Here is a 22,588-nt window from a genome sequence, read left to right as displayed (position 1 = left end):
ATCACTCTCATGGTCCTTGGACTGCTCCCAGTTGGTGGAATGACATCCCAATCTCAATTTGTGCTCTCATAAAGATCTCATCTTGTGAGAAGCCTGCTTAGATCCTGAGATTCTTCTTGAGCACATGTCGTGTCTGTCTGTCTGTCTGTCTGGATAGTAAACCAGTTGTAGAAACAGACTTTCTCAAACTCAAGCTGCTGCTCTTGACCGCTCTACAGGCAAAAAAATTTAAAGCAATAGACAGCATTATATATAGAAAAAAAGGGAGATGTTTGATTATTTCTTTTGCACATCACACCTGCTTTTTTATTGCTTTGTTTGGTTGTGAATTACAGTTTATCTTAGTACTGTACAGTATTACCATTTTTTCCATATATATGCATGCCCAAAAACTGTTGATGAGGAGGATGCAGTGGTGCTGTCCTGTGAAAGAGACACAACCTAGATACAGTCCAGTAGATGGCACTTTTAATTTTTGGTGCTGCCAAAGTGAGGCTTGTGAGGATCATGCTCTTGCTATCACCACAAGATGCTGTCCATCCATCTATTTATCTCCAAACGTCTTATCCTCTGCGGTGTTGTGGAAATGAGACATTGCCAGTATCTCAGGCCACGGCCAAGAAATACACACTTCATATATATACTGCATAATGAATCATCTAGATAGAGGTTTGGTACCTACACATATGTACAAATATAAATATATACAAATTTAAAATGTGTAAATGTGTAACCACAATATGTACAAATACAAATTACACACACAAACATATATATGAGCACCTAAGTTTACATCCTCCTTGCAGGATATGCAAAATAATTATAATTTCAACAAAATAAGAGGAAGCATTGACAAGAATAAGTTTTTCTTTCTTTTTACTTTTCCTTGTTTTCGATAAATATAAATAAAATAAGATAAAATGCAAGCATTGTCAATTCATCTGACTTGTTCATCGTCTCTCTATTCATTACATCAGTCTGAAATGATAGGTCAAGTTTAAACGTTAGTACTCATGTATCACCCTTGAGTTTTAATTATTCAGAAAGTAAACACTTAATAATTGATCCAGTAATCGTGCGCACACGCTCTGTCCAATCAGAAGCTTAGCTCTCGACCGTTCCATGAGCGCTGACCAATCAGAAGGGAAATACCGTTAACTTCCTGCTCTGGGTCTCCTCCGAGCCCTTAGAATAATCTTGGGAAATAAAAACAAACGGATGTCCTGTGTTTGTAATGCACGGAATTCACAATCATTAGACTACACAGTAGGTAAGTTTATGAGTCTGCCTGCAGTGCTTTTGAATCATGTCGGTTACGATTTGTTATCACGATATATATATGTATAAATATATAAATGTGTATATGTGTATATATGTATAAATATATAAATATATATATATATGTATGTATGTATGTATGTATGTATGTATGTATGTATGTATGTATGTATGTATGTATGTATATATATATGAATGAAATGTTAATAATGAACTTTGTATGGAAATTAATACTTGTGGTATAATACGTAACGAAGAGCTGTTTGTATTAATTTATGTAAAGCTGTTTTATCACGTGACGTTAAGTGTGTGTTACATGAAACCCCGTTGATGCTGTAGCGTCCTCGAGGGCCCGTGATGGCCGGGTCTCCGCTGTGGGCGGTGGATGTGTACGGGCGCGTGTTTAGTCTTTTGGCCGCGAGAGGGCGCTGGAGGCGCGCCGCCGATCTGCCGCTGGACCTGAAGCGCGTGACGGCCTCTCAACAGTGCTGCTGGGCCATCGGCTGCGACCATCACCTCTACCTCCACGTGTATCCCGGCCAGGAGCCTATACGCCACCAGGAAGAGACCTATGAAAACCAGGCGTGTTGGAAACATTCTTTCCAGATCAAACTCTCTATTAAACAGTGATTATTTGCATGATAGCATACTGTACCTGTGCACTGAGTAACACAATGGAATGTAAACAGATCCGAAAGTTCGAAAGAACACCATTTGTTTGAAATAGAATTCTTTTGTAAAATTATAGATCTCTTCGCAGTCTCTTGTGAGCAATTTAATGCATACTTCCTGAATAATAGTATTTATTTATTTTTAAATCATACTTACCCCAAGCTTTTGAAGGTAGTCTTTATATTAAATTGTTCTAAACTTAAGGCTAGCAGACAGTGTAAGTAAAAATCCAAATATAGGATGGCAATAATGATAACCTTAAGGACTGAAATGTCTGTTTTGCAGAGATGGAACCTGGTTGATGGTTACACAGACGCACTCCTCCCGACAGACCGCTGGCAGTGGACGGACGAGTTAGGCTTGAACCCACAACCTCTTCACAGCTTTGAGTTGCCTTCTGATAACTGGGAGTGGGAGGGCGACTGGTACGTGGATGATGAAAGCTGTGAGAGAGAATCCAGTGAGACAGGGGTGAGTGAATGAGCGACACAGTCAAAGTGTGTAGTCAATAATGCATTTCTATTGTAAATGCCATGCAATTAAGTGTCCAAAACATTCAGTGCACACTAAGGTACGTTCATTTGAAGTATGCTAATGTGTACTTTTTTCACAAGGATAGATCATCACAGTCCACTCTCAAATAATGATTCATAAAAAGCCATAAAACTAAAAATTTGAAATCAAGTCTGAATGACGTGTGTGAGATGCTGTTTCCTGTGCTTTTAGGGGTGGGAGTATGCAGTGGACTTCCCTACCACCTTCACCAAAGAGAAGAAGTGGAATTCATGTGTCCGTCGCAGGCGATGGCTTCGCTACAGGAGATATAAAGGACTGGGATCATGGGCCAAGGTATCATCACGAGAAAATGGGGGAGCCATGTTCAGAATTGTCCACAGATGCAGAGTCCTTCAGATTATGTGTATTTTTGATGCAGGTGCCTTTGGACCGAGCCAGACCTCCTCCTGAGCCCTACATTGACATCAGCTGTGGTGGATGGGACATGAGTGACAGCCCTGAGAAGCACATTTCCCTGTGGGCCGTGTCCCAGCAAGGGGAAGTAAGTCATCAGATATGCATCGCATGGCCCATGTTGTCAATCAGCACAGACTAGTGTTCCCGTGGCTCAAGCGGTAGAGCATTGTGTCTGCAGTGTAAAAGGTTGTGGGTTCGATTCCCAGGGAACACATGTTAGGTTAAAAATGTTAGCATGAATGCACTGTAAGTTGCATTGGATAAAAGTGTCTGATAAATGTATTTAAATGTCTAATGTAGTTTACTTAAATATTAAATTTATGCATTTAAGCAGACGCTTTTATCCAAAGTGACTTAAGGTGCATTCAGGCTACAATTTTTACCTTTCATGTGTTCCCAGGGAATCAAACCCCCGACCTTGTGCTAGCTTGCTTGCTAACACGACGCTCTACCAGTTGAGCTACAGGAACACTGTATAATATGCTACAAATATGCTACACACATTCTGATTGTTATTATTTTTTTTAATTAATACTTCTTATTGAGCAAGGACACTGATCAAAAGTGACTTTAAAGAAATTTATGATATTATAAACGCTGTTCTTTACCAGATTTTACATTTACATTTTAAAATATATTAAAATAGGAAACATTTCTTTATTGACAATGTGGATTTAATGCAACAATGTATTTTTTAACAAATAAATCCAGCTTCGGTGAACATAAAATACTTCACAGACATTAAAAAAAAAAATTGTAACATAAATATAATGTATGTCTATGTATTTATTCATTTATTTCAGTATTTTTATTTTAGTATTGAAAGTAGTTCATTTCAGTTAATTGGTGTTGCCTTCTAATTTTCTTTAATTTACTTCTTTTAATTTACTTAATCTTTTAATCTAATTTACATTTTTTTAAGTTAAAGTTTTGTCATCTAATGTTTATGCTATTTGATCTCAGCTTTATTCAAGTAACGAAATACATATTATTAATCGTTTTAGTTCTAGTTAACAGTAAAAGGTCTGACTTGCGGTTACATTTCAGATTTGTGTCCACTAGAGCACACTGCTGTCCTGTGATCTCTGCTTTATATTTTGAGCTCAGCCAACACCTCCTCGTAGATTAACCACTTGCTCACAAGAATGTGAACAATTCCCAAGCCGAGCGGTTCATTTAAACACACACTGAGTGTTTAGTCATTTTTATCATGTCACGCAGATCTGAGGTGTGTCTGTATCTCTACACACAGCTGTGGTTCCGCACAGGCATCAGACAGCAGAACCCGGAGGGGACGCTCTGGGAACCCATCCAGGTGCCCCGAGAGGTGGCACAGGTCAGCGCCGGACCGAAAGACCTGCTTTGGGTCGTTCTCTGGGATGGACAACTGCTGGCCAGAACGGGCATCAATAAAGACTGCCCTAAAGGTCTGACACTGACAGATTTATTCCTGTCCTTTGAATTCACACATATAGCATGCAGGACATACAGTACATGTTTTGAATGGCTTACACATCGCTGCTATTTATGGTCAAACTGTGATCAGAGTCATGTCAGTAGCATGACAGAGGTATGAAAATACAGAGGCCCTGAAGAACATGTGTTCACTTGAACCACAGCTAAAAATTTCTGAATGTCATTGCAGTAAATAACAGGATGTCAGAACAAATGCAGCTGGAGCTTGCTGCTGAAATGTCTTTGGAGCAGCAGGTGTTTTTGTGATTTTCAAGTTCACACAAGTGTCCTAACTGGATGCTTTAAATACAAGTTTCAATAGAAATGACATTAAAGTACTGGGAGTACACATTCACTATTAACTAAGACTTTTCCCCTCAATAAACTCCTTTGTTTGTTTTGTTGAGGCTCATCATGGGAGTCAGTGCAGCCTCCGAATCAGAAAGGAGCTGTTCATGTCGCAGTGGGGATCAATGTCGTTTGGGCCGTGACTAAAGACAACAAAGTAAGACGATATTTATTCTATAAATGCTCTGTGCAGTGCTTTTGCAAATGTTTGTTGTTGTGTAAAGAGTTCAGTTTCACATGCATTTTTAATTCAAATGAAGGCAGTACGAAGTGTATAGATTGGACGAAGCAGTAAACCATGTGTTTGTGATAGGTCTGGTTCAGGAGGGGTGTGAATTCCCACAATCCCACTGGGTCAGGCTGGATCAGTATTGGGGGAGAGATGTTGATGCTCAGCGTGGGGCACAATGACCAGGTGAGATCAGTGAGGTATCATATACTGCTGCTCTACAACAGTCTACAGCCAGCGAAAATGCAAGGGGGCCACAAGATGATTTTAAATCTTGAAGCAATTACATTACATAACCTAATTACAATACTCAGATTATGTAGGAGAGGGGTTTAAAATTTTAGCTTTGACAGTGGGGGCCTTAAAAAACAGGTTGGGAACCACCGCTTTAGACAATTTTGAGGCTCAGTGAGACATTTTATTCTATATTTTTAAATTATCTGAATAACATAGTAGCATGTGTGAAAAATAAATACACTTTAGCATAGTTTTAAAATTTCTTGTATAAAAGAAAAGTTCATTTTTTTTGGACACAACTGCATTTGTTAACTGCATTAATTGAAAATAAGCTGTAGTTGACATTTAAAATGAATGCAGTTAGCTGAACTGTATGGTACTTTTTGACCCACTCAAATAGAACTTAAGTACAACTTAAATATAATTTCATAATTACTTCTGTTGTCTTTGAAATATGGTTGAAGTGTACGGCCGTATGTATTGAAACGTGTTTATTGTTAAAATAAAATACACTTGTCACTTGTATTGAAACTTGTCATGTATTTAAATATATATGTAAATGCACATTTTTAATGATGAAGTTGCCATTTAGTACATTTATAACATGTTAACATGTATACAGTGCATATTAATTACAGAGCATACAGTATATCAAATAACACACCACAGTTTAAATTATAATCAAGTACTTTGCATGTGCTTTAGTATGTTAGTCAGCACAACAAAATAAGTGTACTTCCTTAAAGCATGACAGAGTAATATTAAATGTAATGAATTGGCCACTGCCAATAGCCTTGTTGCCAGCTTGGTGACATGTAGTGCAATTGCGCTACAGGTGTCCCGAGTTCAAAACCCAGCTCATGGACCTCTGTCCCACTTTGCTTCCTGTCATTACTTTTGTCCTGACAGAATAAAGGAAAAAATGCTTTAAAAAAAGTTATGATTTGAAATATACTTTAAAGTATTTATTTCATTACAAAGTACACCTTTTGAAAGAACACATAGTCACGAAAGTGTAAGTCCACACCGAGACTCGAACCAGCAACCTTCGGGTAACTAGTCCAAGTCTCTAACCATTAGGCCACAGCTGCCCCAAAGTGTACTGTCTTTAGGTGTACTTAGGTGGCCTTTTATTTCATAATGCTATATTAGTTGCAAGTATAGTGAAAATAAAAATATTTATTTTTTTAATAACTGTATGTATATGTATATGAGGTACACAAATTAAGCCCACTTCTTCTTAGACAAAAAAAAAAAAAGCTGCTGCAAAAATGTAAAGCTTCTGTAGGTGATTTACAGGGAGTTGCTAGCATATTACTTAGCAACCTTCCAGAACACCTTAAAAACTTCTAAGTTGTTTTCTTATTGACCCAAGTATATCCACTGCAAAATTTGATGTTCTGGTCTCTAGATATGGCTCAGGTCTTTCAAAGTATTTTATTTTCCACTAGGTACCACCACCCGCATGCACCTATATTTGAGGTATCATTCATGTCAAGTTAAGAGTAATACCTAAATTTTGTGGTTCGTTAAAATTATTCGTTCATTTACTGAAAGTATGAGCAATAATAGTGATCTTTGCCTTAGCAAACTTCACTAACAAGTGATGTTTCTGTCTGCATAGTTTTACACCTGTAGTTGTCCCAGTACTTGTCCTTGGGGTACACCCATCTGCTATAGGGTGGTGGGCAGTCTCATCTGTTCTCAAATGTATCTTTGAGGATTAACCATCATTAGATCCTTAGACCAAACCCTGCATGGCTGGCTGACTGTATTCACTGTCCTTGTTCATACACACAAACACCCATCGTCCAATCACCTTCACAAGTTCACACAAGGCCCCTCCCTCCCATCAGGACAGGCATGTATGGTCTGGCGGAGTCGGGTGTCCGTGGGTGTTGATTACTTCAGTGTGGAGTTTGCAAGCGATGCAATCCTTGTCTCTGCATCTCTTCTCTCTCTGTAACTGGACCCTTAGACCATCTGGCCCTTCCTGTTGCCCACTGCCTCCTCCATCTCAGCCCAGCCATATATATATACACCTCCAGTTCTTTCACCCGCGCACAGCCATATGGGAGTCTCTAATTTGAGTTTGGCCACTCTCCACCATTCCATACTTCACATATCATCACTAACCGATGATCTGTGTTCAGCTCAGCTGCAACACTCATATTTGATCCTGTTCCTCAGTTTGGCTTAATCAGAAACAATATCCTCTCTATGAGAACTATATCAGCACAAAAAAACAATATCATCTCATAACTTGTTGATTTACTCATGCCAGCTTCATTATGCAGTTGATAAGGGGGATTAATTATTGTATGGCTGTCTGTACTGCTTGATTGTGATATAACGGGTCAATCAAGCCTGTGATCATATATTTTGGTGTAATAACTGATGATGAAGCACAACACCCAGTTCAGTACACCTCGCAGAACAGTAACATGATAAATGTTTTTACTGTCCCTTTTGATCAATTCAATGCATTTGATTCTGAATATAAGTGATAATATTTTTTTTAATTCTCACTGACCACACAATTTTGAATGGTAGTTTATATTCCAACATATATTGCTTGCAAGTAAAAAAAGAAAAACACAGTTTGCAACTCAAGTGTGGATTGCAAATAATTTGCATTATTTAAAAAAAATATCAATGCATGATGAACACTGGTGTCGAGTTAAGTGGCAGTTTTGCTTGTGTTGTTAAAAGACATACATACAGATTTTTGTGAATCTTTTGAAGGATTAAAAGGATAAACAATGTACAGTTTTCATAGGCTTATTTGCTCATATTTACCAAGGGGGCCAATAATTCTGACCACAACTGTAAATATCCCCAAGTTTGCTAAACCAAAGTCTAACTAGATTAACACAACTTATGTAGAAATGAAGAACAAAAAAAAGTTTTTTTTCTGACTAACTCTCATCTCACCAAGGGCACCAGTTAAGCTTCTGGTGCTGGTTCTTCAAAACCCGATTTCCCACATAACTGCCGCCAGTTTAATTTCTCTCTGGCTGTCTCGACATTATCTCTTACAATTTCAGGATCATACCACAGTGTGCTAATTCAATGAATTAAATAGATGAAGTTAAATAAAGGCTGTGAAATAAGGCTGTTTAATATTCAGAAGATTCATAAGAAAATACTTGAACTAGGGTAGGTTTATCCCGTTAAGTTACATGATCTATTTTGGCCCATATGTTTTGATGTCTCAGCTTGAAGAAGGTCTAAGAACTAAGAGACTGTGGCTGGTGAGATATCAGATGTATTTTTATTTTATGTGTGTTTGTTTGTGACACAGGTATGGGGGGTTGGCATTGATGACCGGACTGTGTATTTTCGTCATGGCGTGACAGCCACAGAGGTCACTGGCAGGTCATGGGTGGCTGTGTCAGCTCAGCTTGATGCCAGTGAAAGCACAAATCATTCCAGGTAGCTGAGAAACCCGTACAGAGCAGTGATTCCTGACAAGGCATGCTTAAATAGGTTTCAGAGAGTGTCCGGAAAGATTTTAATTTGTTACACTTATTAAGGAGATTTCAGAAGAAGATATTACAGTAGAGATATAAGAGATGTGAAAGTTAATTTACATTTAAGTCAGTTTCAGTTTTACACTCTTGAGTTTCTAAGGCTTCTCAACTTGAGTCTTATTGATGGGGCTGTTGGGCAACACTAGTGCCTAAGATGTCATTTATTTGATGTTGCAGTTTCATGCTCATCCAGCCTGTCAGTCTTGTGAAGGGCTCTGTGTGTGTGTGTGTGTGTTCACAGTGATGTCAGTGTCTTCAATGGTGAGGTCACCGCTCCTTCCCAGGGTTCCATTCTGGAATGTGATGACACGGACATTCCAAAGATGCCCAAGATCACGAGTGACAGCTTTATCTCCGCGCTGGTGTCTGATCGCTCCACTCCAGCTCACGACCCGCCCTCTGCGGCTCACCCCAGTGTACCTGAGGAAAACCAGGTGAGCAGCCAAGAGTTCGATTCCTCAATCCTGAGCCCGAGCAGCCCGTCCGATGGTAGCGAGACACCATGGAGCAATGTTGAGCTGAAGGAGATGAAAGGCTCGGTTCCCAGCAGCGTCTGGAGCTCAGTGGCCACATACCCCACTGAGCTGCTGCAGAACACAGTAGTGCAGGAGGAGCTGCCGCCCTGGGCCTGGGTCACCGGTGGAGGATTTGACATTGATTCCAGCTCACATGTCGACTTGTTTAACATCTCAGGTGCACACAGTTCATCATTTACTCACTCTCATGTCATTCCAATCCTGAATCAGTTTCTTTCTATCACTGAAGGAACTTTATGTGTAATGCATTAGAAATGGTATTTATAATGTACATTCTAATACAATATATAATTCCACAAATAATAGTAACCAGTTAAAATGTATTCTGATATTTGCAGTGTAACAATTAATAGGCAAGTGCTATAACTGTGGTTACGATTACTCATAAGAGCATAGCATAAATTATAAAGTGCATTATTAGTGCATTAAAATACTTCTATGATGCATAATATATAAAAATGTATTTAAAAAATTACATTTATGCATTTAGTAGACACTTTTATCCAAAGCAATTTACAGTGCATTCAGGCTTTCTCGGGGAATCGAACCCACTACTGCTTGAAAACGCAATGCTCTACCACTTGAGCTACAGGAAAATTAAATAAATAAAATAATATATAATAAATAAGGAATATAAAAGTTTCAAGTAAAAACTCATGGACTAAATTCAATTTCACAGTGGAATAAATTCAAGAATGGAGCGTCAAAACGTCATACTAGGTTGATAATGCCATACAGAATTAGTTTCAATATGTCTAATAAATGATCATATGCCACATTTAAATATTAACATGAAATAGTTTTATAAGTTACAGCAGATGGCAACATCTTCGAATTATGATTTTAATGACTTCATTATATTTATAATATTTTGGGGATGAAGGACATTGTAAACAATGGTTAATAATGGCCTTAATTAGTATACATTTGCATACTTCATAATTATTATTTTTTTACGGTCAGTATTATTATTACCATTATTATAATATAAAACAAATACATTTTTTGAATGCTGTTTTAAAGAAAATATTCTCTGTTCTCTCTGATTCTGTCAGATTCCGGTCGGCTCTCTCCATCCATCACACCTGCCCTCGGTGCTCTAGACACAGACACTCGGACAGAAAGAGCCCAACAACAGAGAAACACCTCAATAGAGAAGGTAGCTGCACTGTCAGCAGGCATTTGTGCTTCACATGAGAGTAACAGTCAATGGGACATCTCAAACACTGACAAATGTGTGTGTGTGTGTGTGTGTATCAGTCTGTGCGTGTGACGAGAGGTCGTATGTGCTGGTGGAGGGACTGGCTGCCGCATCAGTGGGAGGATGTCAATGTGACACTGGAGCAGGTCACCAGTGCCGGAGCTCACATGGGAGACATCCTTTACCTCTACTACACCCACAACCAGGAGAAGAAGGTAACACACCATCAGCAGAGTGCCTCTGTGAAAAAAAAAAAAGTCTACTTTAGCATAATAGCACAAAGATAACTTTTTTTTTGGAAATGCTACACTTTTAAATAATATACTGCAGTCCAAAATAAATGTTAAATGTTTATTTGCAAATAAATAAAAGTATTAGATTTTAAGTTGCAATTTAATACATTTACAATATAAAAACTTTAAATGTAATATAAAGTAACACTAAAGTAAAGCAACAGTAAAATTATATCAATCAATTTACATGTGCTTTAGTATGTTGGTCAACACAATGTAATTTATGCACTTAGTACAATATTACTGTCATGCTCTTCTGAGGGGAGGTGCATGAAGACAAAGGTATTCTCAAAAACATTTAATAGTAATCCAAGATGAGGAAGATTCATACAAAACACAAGCAGCATACACAACTAATAACCGCCAGCTAACTGAACTAAAAGGCAAGGCAAGTTTATTTATATAGCACATTTCATACACAATGGTAATTCAAAGTGCTTTACATCAAAGAAAGTAAAATAATCATGAAAAATAAGAAAAAAAAAATATAAAACAAGCAATTTTAAAACTTTTAAAATGATTAAAAACGTTTACTTAAAATCAATTTAAAAACAGAAATTGATTTTATATAAAAGGGGAATTTAGCTAGGGTGAGATAACGAGGGACAGACAGGTGAGGATGATGACTAATCAAACACAGGTGAACTGAATTAACTAATCAAAGGAGAGACAGAAACTAGGTCAAAGTCAAAATGGGCATGAAAACAAAAACTAAATGAAAACACAACAAAAGTACATAACTGCTACAGTACTCCCCCCTCCCAGAAGGTGTGACCTAGCACCTTAAAAAGGACTAACAAAGGAATGAGGGAGGGGGTTTGAAAAGAAGGCGAAATAGTGGTGAAGGGCAGGAAGAGAGGCAAGCATATAACAAGGACTGCGACGCTGGAGAGAGGAGCCAGGGAGGATCAGATGGAGGGAGGAGACAGGAAGGAGACAGGTGGGACATGGACCAGGTGGAGCCAGGCAGGACCCAGTCCGCAGCCAACATGATTGGACACAGTGGAGCCTATGGAGGGAGGAAGCATGGTGGAGGAATGGCTGATGACTCCAGGGGGCCAACCGATAGTGGTGGAGAAGGTTGGAGAGGACGCATGGGTGGAGAAGGAGTGCCAACGAGCCAGGGCGACAGGGAGGATCCAGGGGGCCAAGGCGGAGCAGATGGCTCAGGCGACCAAGGCGTAGACCGCGATCTGGAAGGCATGTTGGGCCAGAGGGAAAGAGGACCGAGGTGGAGCTGAAGGAAGGGAGGAGCCCAACGGAGCTGGTGGGACAGTTTGCGTGGCAGAGCGGAGTGGAGTCCTGAGGCGATGAAAGGTCGATGACTGACCAAGGAGGAGCCAGTGGGATGAGGGAGCCTGGTGTATTGAAGGTTGTACTGGTGGACTGATGGGCCACGGGGGAAGAGGAGGGAGCTAGGAGTCATGGAGGAGCCACTGGGTCGAGGCAGAGTCTGGACATTGGAGGCTGGAGGCGGAGACAAGGGATCTTCCAGCCACAACGCCGATGGAAACCCACATCACTGATAGTGAGCTGAGGGCGAGCTCAAAGGGGCTGACAGGAGACAGCGGAGGCAATGGTGAAGACTCGTGAAGCACTGAGAGCACTAGGGACAGTGGAAGGACCTCCATGGTTGAGACAGCACAGACAGATTCAGTTAAGGGCAGACAGGCAGTTCAGGGCAGGTTAACAGTTCATAAACGGCCTCCTTGGCCGTATTCGGGACAGGCAAAGAGTTCAGAAGACAGGAGAGGAGGTATTTCAGTATGAAAGTCTATTTAAGCTGCAGCTCACCCTTAGCAGTGGCACAGCGGGCGGGGCTTTCCTCCACCTCGCTATACACTGTATAATCCTCTGTGGCAGTCATTGTTGCTGGCTCAAGCCCCTTGTCAGTCGTTTGATGAGGCTCTGGTTCCAGGGTCATCCTAATCTCTGTCGCTCTATCAGGCAGGCTTTGGCTCTCAGTTGCTCCACACAGCGGGGTGGTGTTTGATTGGGTTCTGGGTCATGCTGTGTTCTGGATCGGGGATGGATGCTGTCCAGACATCGGATGATAGCCTCCTACCAGTTCAATAAGGTGGTGTCTAGGAGGTCAGTGGGGCCATGGTAGTTTGCCACGATCCAGAAAAGACACTTTAGTGTCTCATCATCGAATAGGCAGGAGACTGTGAGACGAGAAAAACAAAAAATAAATGAAAAAAATGTGATTCTCCAGAGCCACCGCAGTGAACTTCGCTGCCCACTAAATGATTTGGTTTGGGCTGGTTATTCTGTCACATAGCATATAGAGGAAATGCACAGAAAGATGAGGGTCATCTAAACAATAGTTTAATATACTCCAAGAAGATGATAATCCATGAAGGCAAAGGGAATACACAGCAAAACAACATCAGTACCAGAGAAAGACTGAACAGAACAGGGAAAACTTATACAAGAACTAAACGAGGGAACTAATGAGTGGATTAACAGAACACAGGTGAGCAGAATTAACTAATCAACACACGATAGAAAACTAGGTCAGGGGAGAAAACAAACTAAAAGCCCATGGTGGTGACAATTACTTGTGTAAAAGTGTGAGTAAAACTTGTGACTCTCTTTTTTATTATTATAACATTTCCTGCAAGTTCAGTTTTTAAAAATACATTTTTAAGATTTGAAGTACACTACAAGTGTACATTGAGTCAGACTCCGCAGACACAAGTTCACTAAATTATTAAAAGAAGAGTTTAGGAGTAAAACAGCTTATGAATGTCATTACAAATGAATGAAACAAGATCAAAATGTGTTGTTCAAGTAAAGTATCATCAGACTGTATTGGTGTAAATAAACCCATGATTCTCCCGATGTGTGTCTGTCAGTATGTGTATGCTGTGATAAAGGAGGTGACGGCCCTGGTGCCCATGTTAAGGGACTCTCTGTACACCATGGCTGTTTACACACCAAAGAGAACCAAACAGAGACGCCCCATTTTACTGGCAACTCCTTATCAACAAGACTTCAACACCTGGGTAAAATACACTTACAAACAACACGTCTGTTTAAAAAGGACCTCTTTGTTACATGGCTAGTGGCTAGAGCTAGTGGCAAGTGAATTGGAAAATATATCCATACAGTACATACAGCTTACAAGGCATGACCCTGTATTAACATAATCTTCATTCAAATGTATAAATTCCTCTCATGAAGAACAAATTTCTGCCTAAAATCAAGGGGGAAAAAACTATTTGCGTATAGAAAACGAATTGTGATATTATTTTCATGATAAGGGTGTTTGATTGCGTTGCAGAATGAGAGTGACGAGTGATTTCTATCTTTCGTTACAGCTGTCTTTGTTGAACGAGTCATGTTGTGCGTCCAGGGGACTTGGAGAGCATCCATCCAAGCAGGCCCTGTGGGCTGTGACGTGTAAAGGTGACGTCCTGGTGCATGAGCCGTCACCCATTCTGGAAGCCCCGGCGCAGTACTTACCCTGCAACCACTTGTAAGAACGTCCCCATCTGTCTGTCGTTTTCTCTCACTGTAACTCTATTCTAAACCTGGTTAGCTGCTTCACTGTCTGCTCCCGATTTTCATAGAGTTTGTTTCCCGATTCTCAAGAGTCCTGATTTAAATCAACTGAAAATCTTTGGTGACAAAGTTATGGCTAAGAAACCCACAGCAGTTACCGAGCTATGGAAGAGAGTGGAAGACGAGTGGACCAAGATCACACCAGCGCAGTGTGAGAAATTAGTGATGTAGCTGTGCTGTAGTCATTCAAAAGCAAGGGCCTTTACATTTCCTGCTCATTTCTGACAGCTGCAACACTCTTCTTTCATGCTACAGTGGTTACCGTTTTCTCATTTTGATCACTGGATCAAAAAATAAAGGTTTGAATACTTGGTTAATTTGTTAGTTGTGGTATATCCACAGCTAACATTCCTTCAAGGTTCCGCAGGTTCCTATGTTTTCCTAGTTTCAGCCTCTGCATTGCAAGTGCCTAAAATCCATGCTGTCCAGATAGGCAGCTCACTAGGTTTCGGACAGAGCTAATCTGTCACACACTGTTGAGCTGGTGCTTCCTAATTGAAGTGTGCACAAAGTCAAGCTTGCATGCCACAGAACTGTGTGATGCATTTGATTGGGTTTCCGTGTGTTTGTGCCTGTGTTGTGTAGTTGTGCTCGGCATGTGTCACATCTCTGTGTGCATATCTGCTGTGGGTTCAGGTTCTGGCGTCAGGTTCCTGCTCATCTGCTGTGTGTGGAGTCTAACAGTCTGGGTGTGGTGTGGGGCATTGGTTACGATCACACCGCTTGGGTCTACACGAGGGGCAGGGAACCATCGGCTCAGGGTAAACATACACGCAGCTACCCGTGTCCCTCTCACTTACTTAGTCTGGACCCTGCAAGTTAAATATATGCTGATTTGGATGCTGGTGTGCTGATCTTCTCATGAGGCTTCCCCAGCATATCTTTCTTGGTCAACCCGCTTAACCAGAAAGACCAAGTTTTGCATCATGGTCCAGACCAGCACCAAACCAGCATAAGCCACCAGACTGGACCAGGATGTAATTCATGCCGGTCTAAGTTGAACTTTGCAGCAGGATGGGATATTCAGTATCTACTGCACAGTTCTGGATTCAAAACATAGTCACTGATCTTCCCAAACGCTGGGTCTCCTTCACTAATAATTGCACAGATTACTGGTATAACTCGATTACTCCGAATTTGCATAAAACACACCCAAATCATCTCCTTTCTTCTTCATTTAATGCTTTTCATTACTAAAATACTGAAACTACTAAAAAACGTTATTTGAGAGAGCAGGCAAAAAATAACTAAATAAAAAGTTGAAATAAGTTCTAAAATGACTAAAACGCAATTAATCGAATTTCTAATCGTGATAACAAATATGAACGTCACAATTACGTAATCGTTCCAGTCGGCAATTAATCATTAAAAGTCCACTTATTCTGCGTGCTTAAGATGCGTTTTTCTTTCTACGTGTTATCGTAAGGGTTTTTCCCATTATTTAAATTTTAGTTTTAGTATAACATTATAATACCATTCATATATTTACTTTAATATCATTTAAAGAAGAAACCAATCCGATGTATAGTTGACATTTGAGGTTTAATACTATAAAAAAGCACTAAAGGTTTTTCAGTTAAGTGTTTTCAGCGTGTTTATTTTCATATAAAAATACGGCATGCAGTTGCATCAAACAACAGTATAAACATCATTCAATGTAAATTGTGATAATCTTAATTAATTATCGCAATTACAATTTCAAGGGAAGAATCGACAATTATGATTTTTGTCATAATCGTGCATCCCTAACTCAAACTATAACTAAAGTAAAAATAAGTTAAAGCTACATAGAAATATTTTAAACAACAAAGTCTAAAAAATAAATTAAAACTGAAAATATATAAATAAAAGATAATTAAATGTTTATAAATATTATAATTATAAATAAATACAAAAGTAACACTGTTTCGTGCATATGTATATATATAATATTAATAATACTATAAATATTTTTATATATGTTTCTTGCTCGTGTTTATGCACATATAAAAAAATACTACAATACTATATAAATAATACTAAAATAAGGCATTTTCTCTCGTGCGCTCTCTCTCTCACTCTCTCTCTCTCTATGTATAATAAAATAAAGTTAAGATTAAATATTGATTTATAAAATTGTATATTATCTTTATAATGAACGTTTGGTTTCAAATGTTCATACATTGTTTGTACATTTTGAATAAATTTGAAAGCAACGAATAAATAATGATTAGTTTTTTACGCAGAATTCACACTCAAATTCATGTGTATGCACAGTTAGTGTTTTCTTATTTACTCATTTGTGTTTTCATTTCTAATGTGCTTTCACTCAAGATCAGAATGTCAAATCTTTATTTTAGAAAAACTATAGCTGCTTCAGCCTGGTGTTGGATCTCATTATTTTCAGGAAATGAAAACATCAGCCAAACGATGAGTGATGTGAGGAGTGTGTACGTCTATGAGAACCAGCGCTGGAACCCAATGACAGGATACAAAGACAAGTGAGTGTCCTTTCATGGAGCTCTGCTGCTTGTTCACCGTTCCTGCTGTAAACGCTGTGTGTCTGCTGTGGTCCTCAGGGGTCTTCCCACAGATCGATACATGTGGAGCGATGTTTCAGGTCTGAAAGAGTGTACCAAAGACAACACCAGCCCTCCCTCGCCGCAGTGGACATGGGTACATCAGCACACCATGAGTATACTGGAGTATTTATACTGCTGTGTACTTTAGGGTCCTCCCATTTGGAGTAGTATAGAGATTCGATATTGTCTGGGACTGATATCTGCATCTCACTCACAGGTTTCTGATTGGGTCGTGGACTATGATGTCCCGGGAGGGACAGATAAAGAGGGCTGGCAGTATGCTGCAGATTTCCCCGTGTATGTTGACTTTAAATGTATTAACAGAACCGTATCTAGACATGTCTATCTCAAACTAATATGTTATATGTTCACACAGGACGTATCATGGTTATAAGACAATGAAGGACTTTGTGCGGCGCCGACGGTGGGTTAGGTTAGTTCACGTTTTTTTCCTGCTTATGAACGCACTGATTCTTTGATGCATGCATTGACTTTTTTTTTAAACCTTGGGGCAAAAGAATAACCCGCTATACAGATGCCCCTCTGTATAGGAAAGGTTGTAGAAAAGCTATATACAAGTGTTTTATTCTCACAGGAAGTGTAAGATCAGTCTTACAGGCCCGTGGCAGAAGGTTCCTCCGATCGCTCTGACTGACGTCACCATCTTGCCGTGTCTGGCCCGGTGCAGTCCCGAGCAGATTCCTGTGTGGGCCATCAGTGAGGAGGGAGATGTGCTGTGCCGTCTGGGGGTCACCGCCAACAACCCGGCTGTGAGCATTAAACCGTGTCCCAATACTACACCCACTCTCACAAAACAGGGCCATTTCATTTCAGTTGAAAAGGTGAACTCAAGAAGTCATATTTTCCCACCTCAGGCCCAAAGTAACCCCCACAGACACTGAGAAACCACCAAAGGGAGGCACGTCTCGAATGGTGCAAGTCCCAAACTGGTTGTATTGTATCAGTGTGCCTTGTAAATAAGTCACACATAACTGCAAAAAAAATAGCACTAACCCATGACTTTTGTGGGGAATTGAAAGTCAGTACACCCTTAGGAAATACACAACTGTTTTCAACACTGATGATTATCAGAAATGTTTCACGAGCGGCGAATGAGTACATCAGAATGATTTCTGAAGGATCATGTGACACTGAAGACTGGAGGAATGATGCTGAAAATACAGCTTTAACATCACAGCAATAAATTACATTTTAAGATATATTATCATAGAAAACTGATCACTTTTTAAAATTGTAATAATATTTCAAAGTATTAATGTATTTCTGAGCGGAAACCTTTAAAAGGTTTGAGGTTTGATTTATGGGAAGGGGTGTTATCATGAGTGAGTATATGAAGAGAAAGCCTGTATGTTTTCTTTGCATAAATCTGCAATGTTGCATATTGAAGACTTAAAAGCTTTTAGACACAAAACTCTCATTATGATTTCTTTGTTTGTTTGTGTTTAGAGGGGATACCCTCCTCTGCTGTTGTTCTCTGCCCAGCTCTTCTCTCGTCTCCGTTCTCATATTGAGTTTGTGTGCAGGGTGTATGGGACGTCCTCTAACCTCTAGCTCTGTGAAACCACAGGGTGACTCCTGGCTCCACGTGGCCACAGACCAGCCCTTCAAGTCCATTTGCATAGGAGGAGGCCACCAGGTGTGGGCCATCGCCAGGGTCGGTGCCGTCTTCTACCGGGGCTCTGTGTCTGCCGACAATCCAGCTGGTGAGACCACACACGAAAATGGAAAGTGTGACCATGTGACCAAGTGTGCTGCATTGTGTATTGTTAGGTTTTCAATTCGAGGCCTTTTCACACTTTGAAAAAGTGCTTTTTAAAGTAAAGTTCTGTGACTATAAAAAATCTATTCAGCAAAAACTGTTTTGAGTGTTAAAAGCTTAATGTTGGGATAAGAACAGCAATGACTGATAGTACAGAAACATTAACTTAGAAGCATCTGGCATCTGTTTATTAACCATGTAACAGAACTTAGAATCAAACATTCGAAATAGAATAAAATTCTAATATATTTCTAGCCAGCTTGAAATATTTTCTATATTAAAGCTAGTGCAAGAACACCCTCTCTAACAAGATAAAGTGATATTAAAGAGAGACATATCCTGACTGATATTCAGTACAGCAGCATATTACTTAAGATATTGTTAGATAAATAAAAATTATGCAAGTAACAAGTATTAGTCTTTTAAAAACACTTAATACTATTAAAAAAGTTTTTGCATTCTTGTTGATTTCGTAAAAATGCCTTTAAAACTGCTGTGCTGTTATGACATACATGTAGACTCATAATGATTTTTGATTTTTCAGGTGAGTGCTGGTATCACATACCATCTCCCCCGAAGCAGACGCTCAAACAGGTGTCTGTGGGCAGGACCTCCATTTATGCTGTGGATGAAAACAGTGAGACAGCTGTTCCCACGCACTTCTTTTTCATTTATTTGAATCAAGCTGTATGTAAGCTGTATATAGTAGTAGGTAGTACAGTAGGCAGTATGCAGTAAACAAGTATGCAGTTAACAATATGACATTGAGAACATTGTGGCGCATTGAAAGCAGATCTCTCTCCAATCGAGTCTGAGGTGTGTGTGTGTGTGCGCGTGTGTTTCAGGCCATCTGTGGTACAGACAGGGTTTGACACCCAGCTATCCTCAGGGTTCTGCGTGGCAACTCATCTCCCGTAATGTGTGTAAGGTGTCTGTTGGACCACTGGACCAGGTTTGAAACCTTTAACTTTCCTTTAAAGACACTAATTGCAAGAGAGAGAAAAAAGATTGGATTGACATCTTTAGATATTTTAAAAGACTTGGTTGGCTAAAAAGGTTTGCTAAAGTTTTATACCACAATATAAAACGAGTTCTCAGTTTCGGTTAGTTGACACATTCCAAGGCATTTGGCTAATTATCCCTTACTGTACAGTTATGACAGTAAGTCAACCCTTGTGAAAAAATCTGCTTAATGTGCACAGGCAGTGTACTTCAAACTTTAAAAGTGTATTTAAAAAGGAAATTGCTTGCAAATATAACGTTAATGAAATAACCACTTTAGCACTTTATACTTTGTGGTGTTAAATTAGTTTTGAAATTTAGTACATTTCAACTTTAATAATCTTGTGCCATGCTTATTATTACTTACTGTTACATTAAAGGCTTATATTATTTAAATGTAGTAAATCCCAACAAATGTGTAATTATACACATATTTAAATACATGCCATAAAAGTATTTTTTGTTTACAATTAACGTGTATTTAGTGAGGCCCTATTGCAGTACTGAGATAACGTTAAACTTACTTATAATGATCTTATGCAGCCAGGCACTGTTTTTTTCTTTCTTTTTCTAGACTACCTACCAGATCATTACTATTTAATTTGTGTAAGTGAAAATTTATCTGACCTAACAAAAGTATGGTGTACCACAAGGCTCTATTTTAGGCCCATTGTTGTTGTCCTTGTACAGGCTGCACAGCTCTGTATGCTGAAATCTACCGTTTCCTCTTTCCACTATGAATCTATCCTGCATTTTTGTTTTAACATTAACCTTTCCTTTACCCACTTTCATTGGGACTCTATTCACAAGGTTTACTAGACTCCATAATGCCCAGATACACCCCATCCAAAATGTTTTACATAATGTTTTATTAGGTTTTGATGGTTCTGAACGTGTTTGTAATGTTAATCTGTTCAGGTTTGGATAATAGCTGATAAAATGCCAGGTTTTCCATCAGAGAGCTCAGGAACTGTGTGCCACAGACTGGGAGTGAAGCCCATGCAGCCCAAAGGCCTGAGATGGGACTTTGGCATCGGGGTGAGTTTTTCTACATTGAACTGTGCCATCCACCAGAAAAAAAAACAAGTTTAGAAAGCTAATTGATTTGATCGTCATCCAAACAATTAAATAAATTGACCTAGCCTCAAATTTTTAAATATAGCATCATTGCAGTACTGTATTTTAAATCCATGTTTTTACTCTTAAGTGTTATTTCTTTAACTAATACACTAAAACAGGGTGGATGGGAGCACCTGTCTGTGAGAGGGAACTCTGTAGAGGCCCAGCGCGTGACACCTCACAGTCCAGTGCCCAGCCCGACTCAGAGTCACGGGAACGGGAATGTTGTGGGCTACCACCTTCATCATGCTTGACCGCACATCCCAGTTTGCTGTTCTAATACCATTCCTGTTTCTGTGTCCTGTGCCCTTCCAACCAAAAGTGACTATTTATTTTTATAATTTTTTTCCACTTGGCTGAATAAGACCTCACTTTTCTGGGTGTGACACTTGATTACTGATTGTGTATGATTTGAATCACCTGGGGTCTCATTTATAAAACTCTCCGTAGAGTAAAATTTTACATAGGCACAAAAGATAGATTTTGCGTATGCCCAAAAGTTTTCAGATTTATAAAACCATGCACACGCCAGAACCTGTGCAAAAATCTCTTTATAAATCCCAGTCAGGGGAAGATTGTGCGTACGTGCATTTCCACCTCATCTACTCCCCGAAATCACCATATATGGAGCTTACAACGCCTGGTTTTACTATGCATAACCTCATCTGCATATCATTTACATGCAAATTCCCATGCACGTGACACCATGTTGAACACAGAGACAGTATGGAAAAAATGGTTTCAAATAGTTCTCAGATATTTTAGATGATCTCATTCTTTTACAGTGGCCAAATAGAATTTCAATTATTTCAAATTAAATGTATGCAGTTTTGCTGATAAGATAAACATATTTTAGCTATTTTAGTGGAAACAGATAAACGCATATTTATTGCAGTGTTTTGTCTGATTCGGCGCGTCACTGACAAAGTATTGTAAAAAGGAAACATGCAAATCTTACCGTTTTCTCCTTGTTATGTCCTTCAAATATAGTGTAATTTTTTCATAATGTTGTACAGATGAATTTACATGACATTAACACTTCTGTGCAGCTGTGGTTGTACAGTAATCCAGCAGTGTCCGCAATAATAACGCAGAAAGTGCGCATCAGTCATCGCTAAAATATGTATTACATGTAGTTTAGTTTAAAGATGAATTATTGTGCACCTATAGCACTCCTCGGGTTAATAAAAATAACGTCACAGGAAAATTTTTATTGCTTATGAAATTATGCAATTATGTTATTTGTAAAATTATGTAATTTCAGTGTAAATCTCTTTTAATGTGAGTGGAATATTTAATGTAAATGTGTATATCGACATGAAAACAGAGTTTAAAGTCGTTGTTTACTTCATTAATTTTATCACCCCTTGAAAAAGAGTTTGTACGCATGGTTTATAATGTCCGTACGGTGCGTACATATTTACGGCAAGTTTATTTTTTATAAATCCCGATATGTGCGTAAAAAAATGCATACGCAATTTCTATGCCTATTTTGTGCATACGCAATGTTTATAAATGAGAGCCCTGATCCACTGAGGTCTTTGTTTTAAGCATGTTATGTTTTCTTGTTGCCGTATTTGTTTCTGTAATCTGTAGACGACCATTTTACATTATTGGTTTTATGATTTTAATTCAATCTGTTTGCATTGTCAGAGACAGTGCTGTAAATGTTGATACCGCTTCCCTGCTGTGATCCTACCATGCCTGTTTTTTTTCCAGTAAAGATTTTTTCAATAAATTTTATAAAGCATCAGCTTGTTGTCATTTGTGAATGTAAGATATTTCTGCACCACTAGCAGAACTGC

General features: G+C 39.1%; 1 protein-coding gene across 2 annotated transcripts; it reads left to right on the top strand.

The window, feature by feature from the left end:
- The first annotated feature begins 1,237 nt into the window (after positions 1-1,237).
- Positions 1,238-22,536, top strand: LOC127940557 (tectonin beta-propeller repeat-containing protein 1-like). Of its 2 annotated transcripts, XM_052536147.1 has the most exons (25): positions 1,238-1,270; positions 1,618-1,862; positions 2,238-2,421; positions 2,677-2,799; positions 2,885-3,007; positions 4,175-4,349; positions 4,785-4,882; positions 5,039-5,140; positions 8,496-8,626; positions 8,966-9,417; positions 10,316-10,419; positions 10,521-10,676; positions 13,613-13,762; positions 14,078-14,235; positions 14,958-15,082; positions 16,708-16,801; positions 16,880-16,976; positions 17,100-17,179; positions 17,259-17,315; positions 17,478-17,652; positions 18,471-18,606; positions 19,207-19,299; positions 19,508-19,614; positions 20,583-20,702; positions 20,903-22,536. In XM_052536147.1, exons 2-25 carry the CDS (start codon positions 1,636-1,638, stop codon positions 21,035-21,037), a joined length of 3,402 nt encoding a protein of 1,133 aa, XP_052392107.1. In that variant the 5' UTR covers positions 1,238-1,270; positions 1,618-1,635; the 3' UTR covers positions 21,038-22,536. The 2 variants fall into 2 exon arrangements, with proteins under 2 accessions (XP_052392107.1, XP_052392108.1); XM_052536148.1 differs by lacking the exon at positions 1,238-1,270 and having other exon boundaries at positions 1,604-1,862.
- Positions 22,537-22,588: the final 52 nt, after the last annotated feature.

This window comes from Carassius gibelio, chromosome A3 (assembly GCF_023724105.1).
Source record: "Carassius gibelio isolate Cgi1373 ecotype wild population from Czech Republic chromosome A3, carGib1.2-hapl.c, whole genome shotgun sequence".
Taxonomy (NCBI): domain Eukaryota; kingdom Metazoa; phylum Chordata; class Actinopteri; order Cypriniformes; family Cyprinidae; genus Carassius; species Carassius gibelio.
This window is presented reverse-complemented; position numbering and strand designations above follow the sequence as displayed.

Excerpts from the sequence above, each read along its gene's own strand:
- LOC127940557 (XM_052536147.1), top strand. The coding sequence starts at position 1,636 with ATGGCCGGGTCTCCGCTGTGGGCGGTGGATGTGTACGGGCGCGTGTTT. Across the intron at positions 1,863-2,237 it reads GAGACCTATGAAAACCAGGC|ATGGAACCTGGTTGATGGTT; the intron begins GTGTTGGAAACA and ends TGTTTTGCAGAG. Across the intron at positions 9,418-10,315 it reads CGACTTGTTTAACATCTCAG|ATTCCGGTCGGCTCTCTCCA; the intron begins GTGCACACAGTT and ends TGATTCTGTCAG.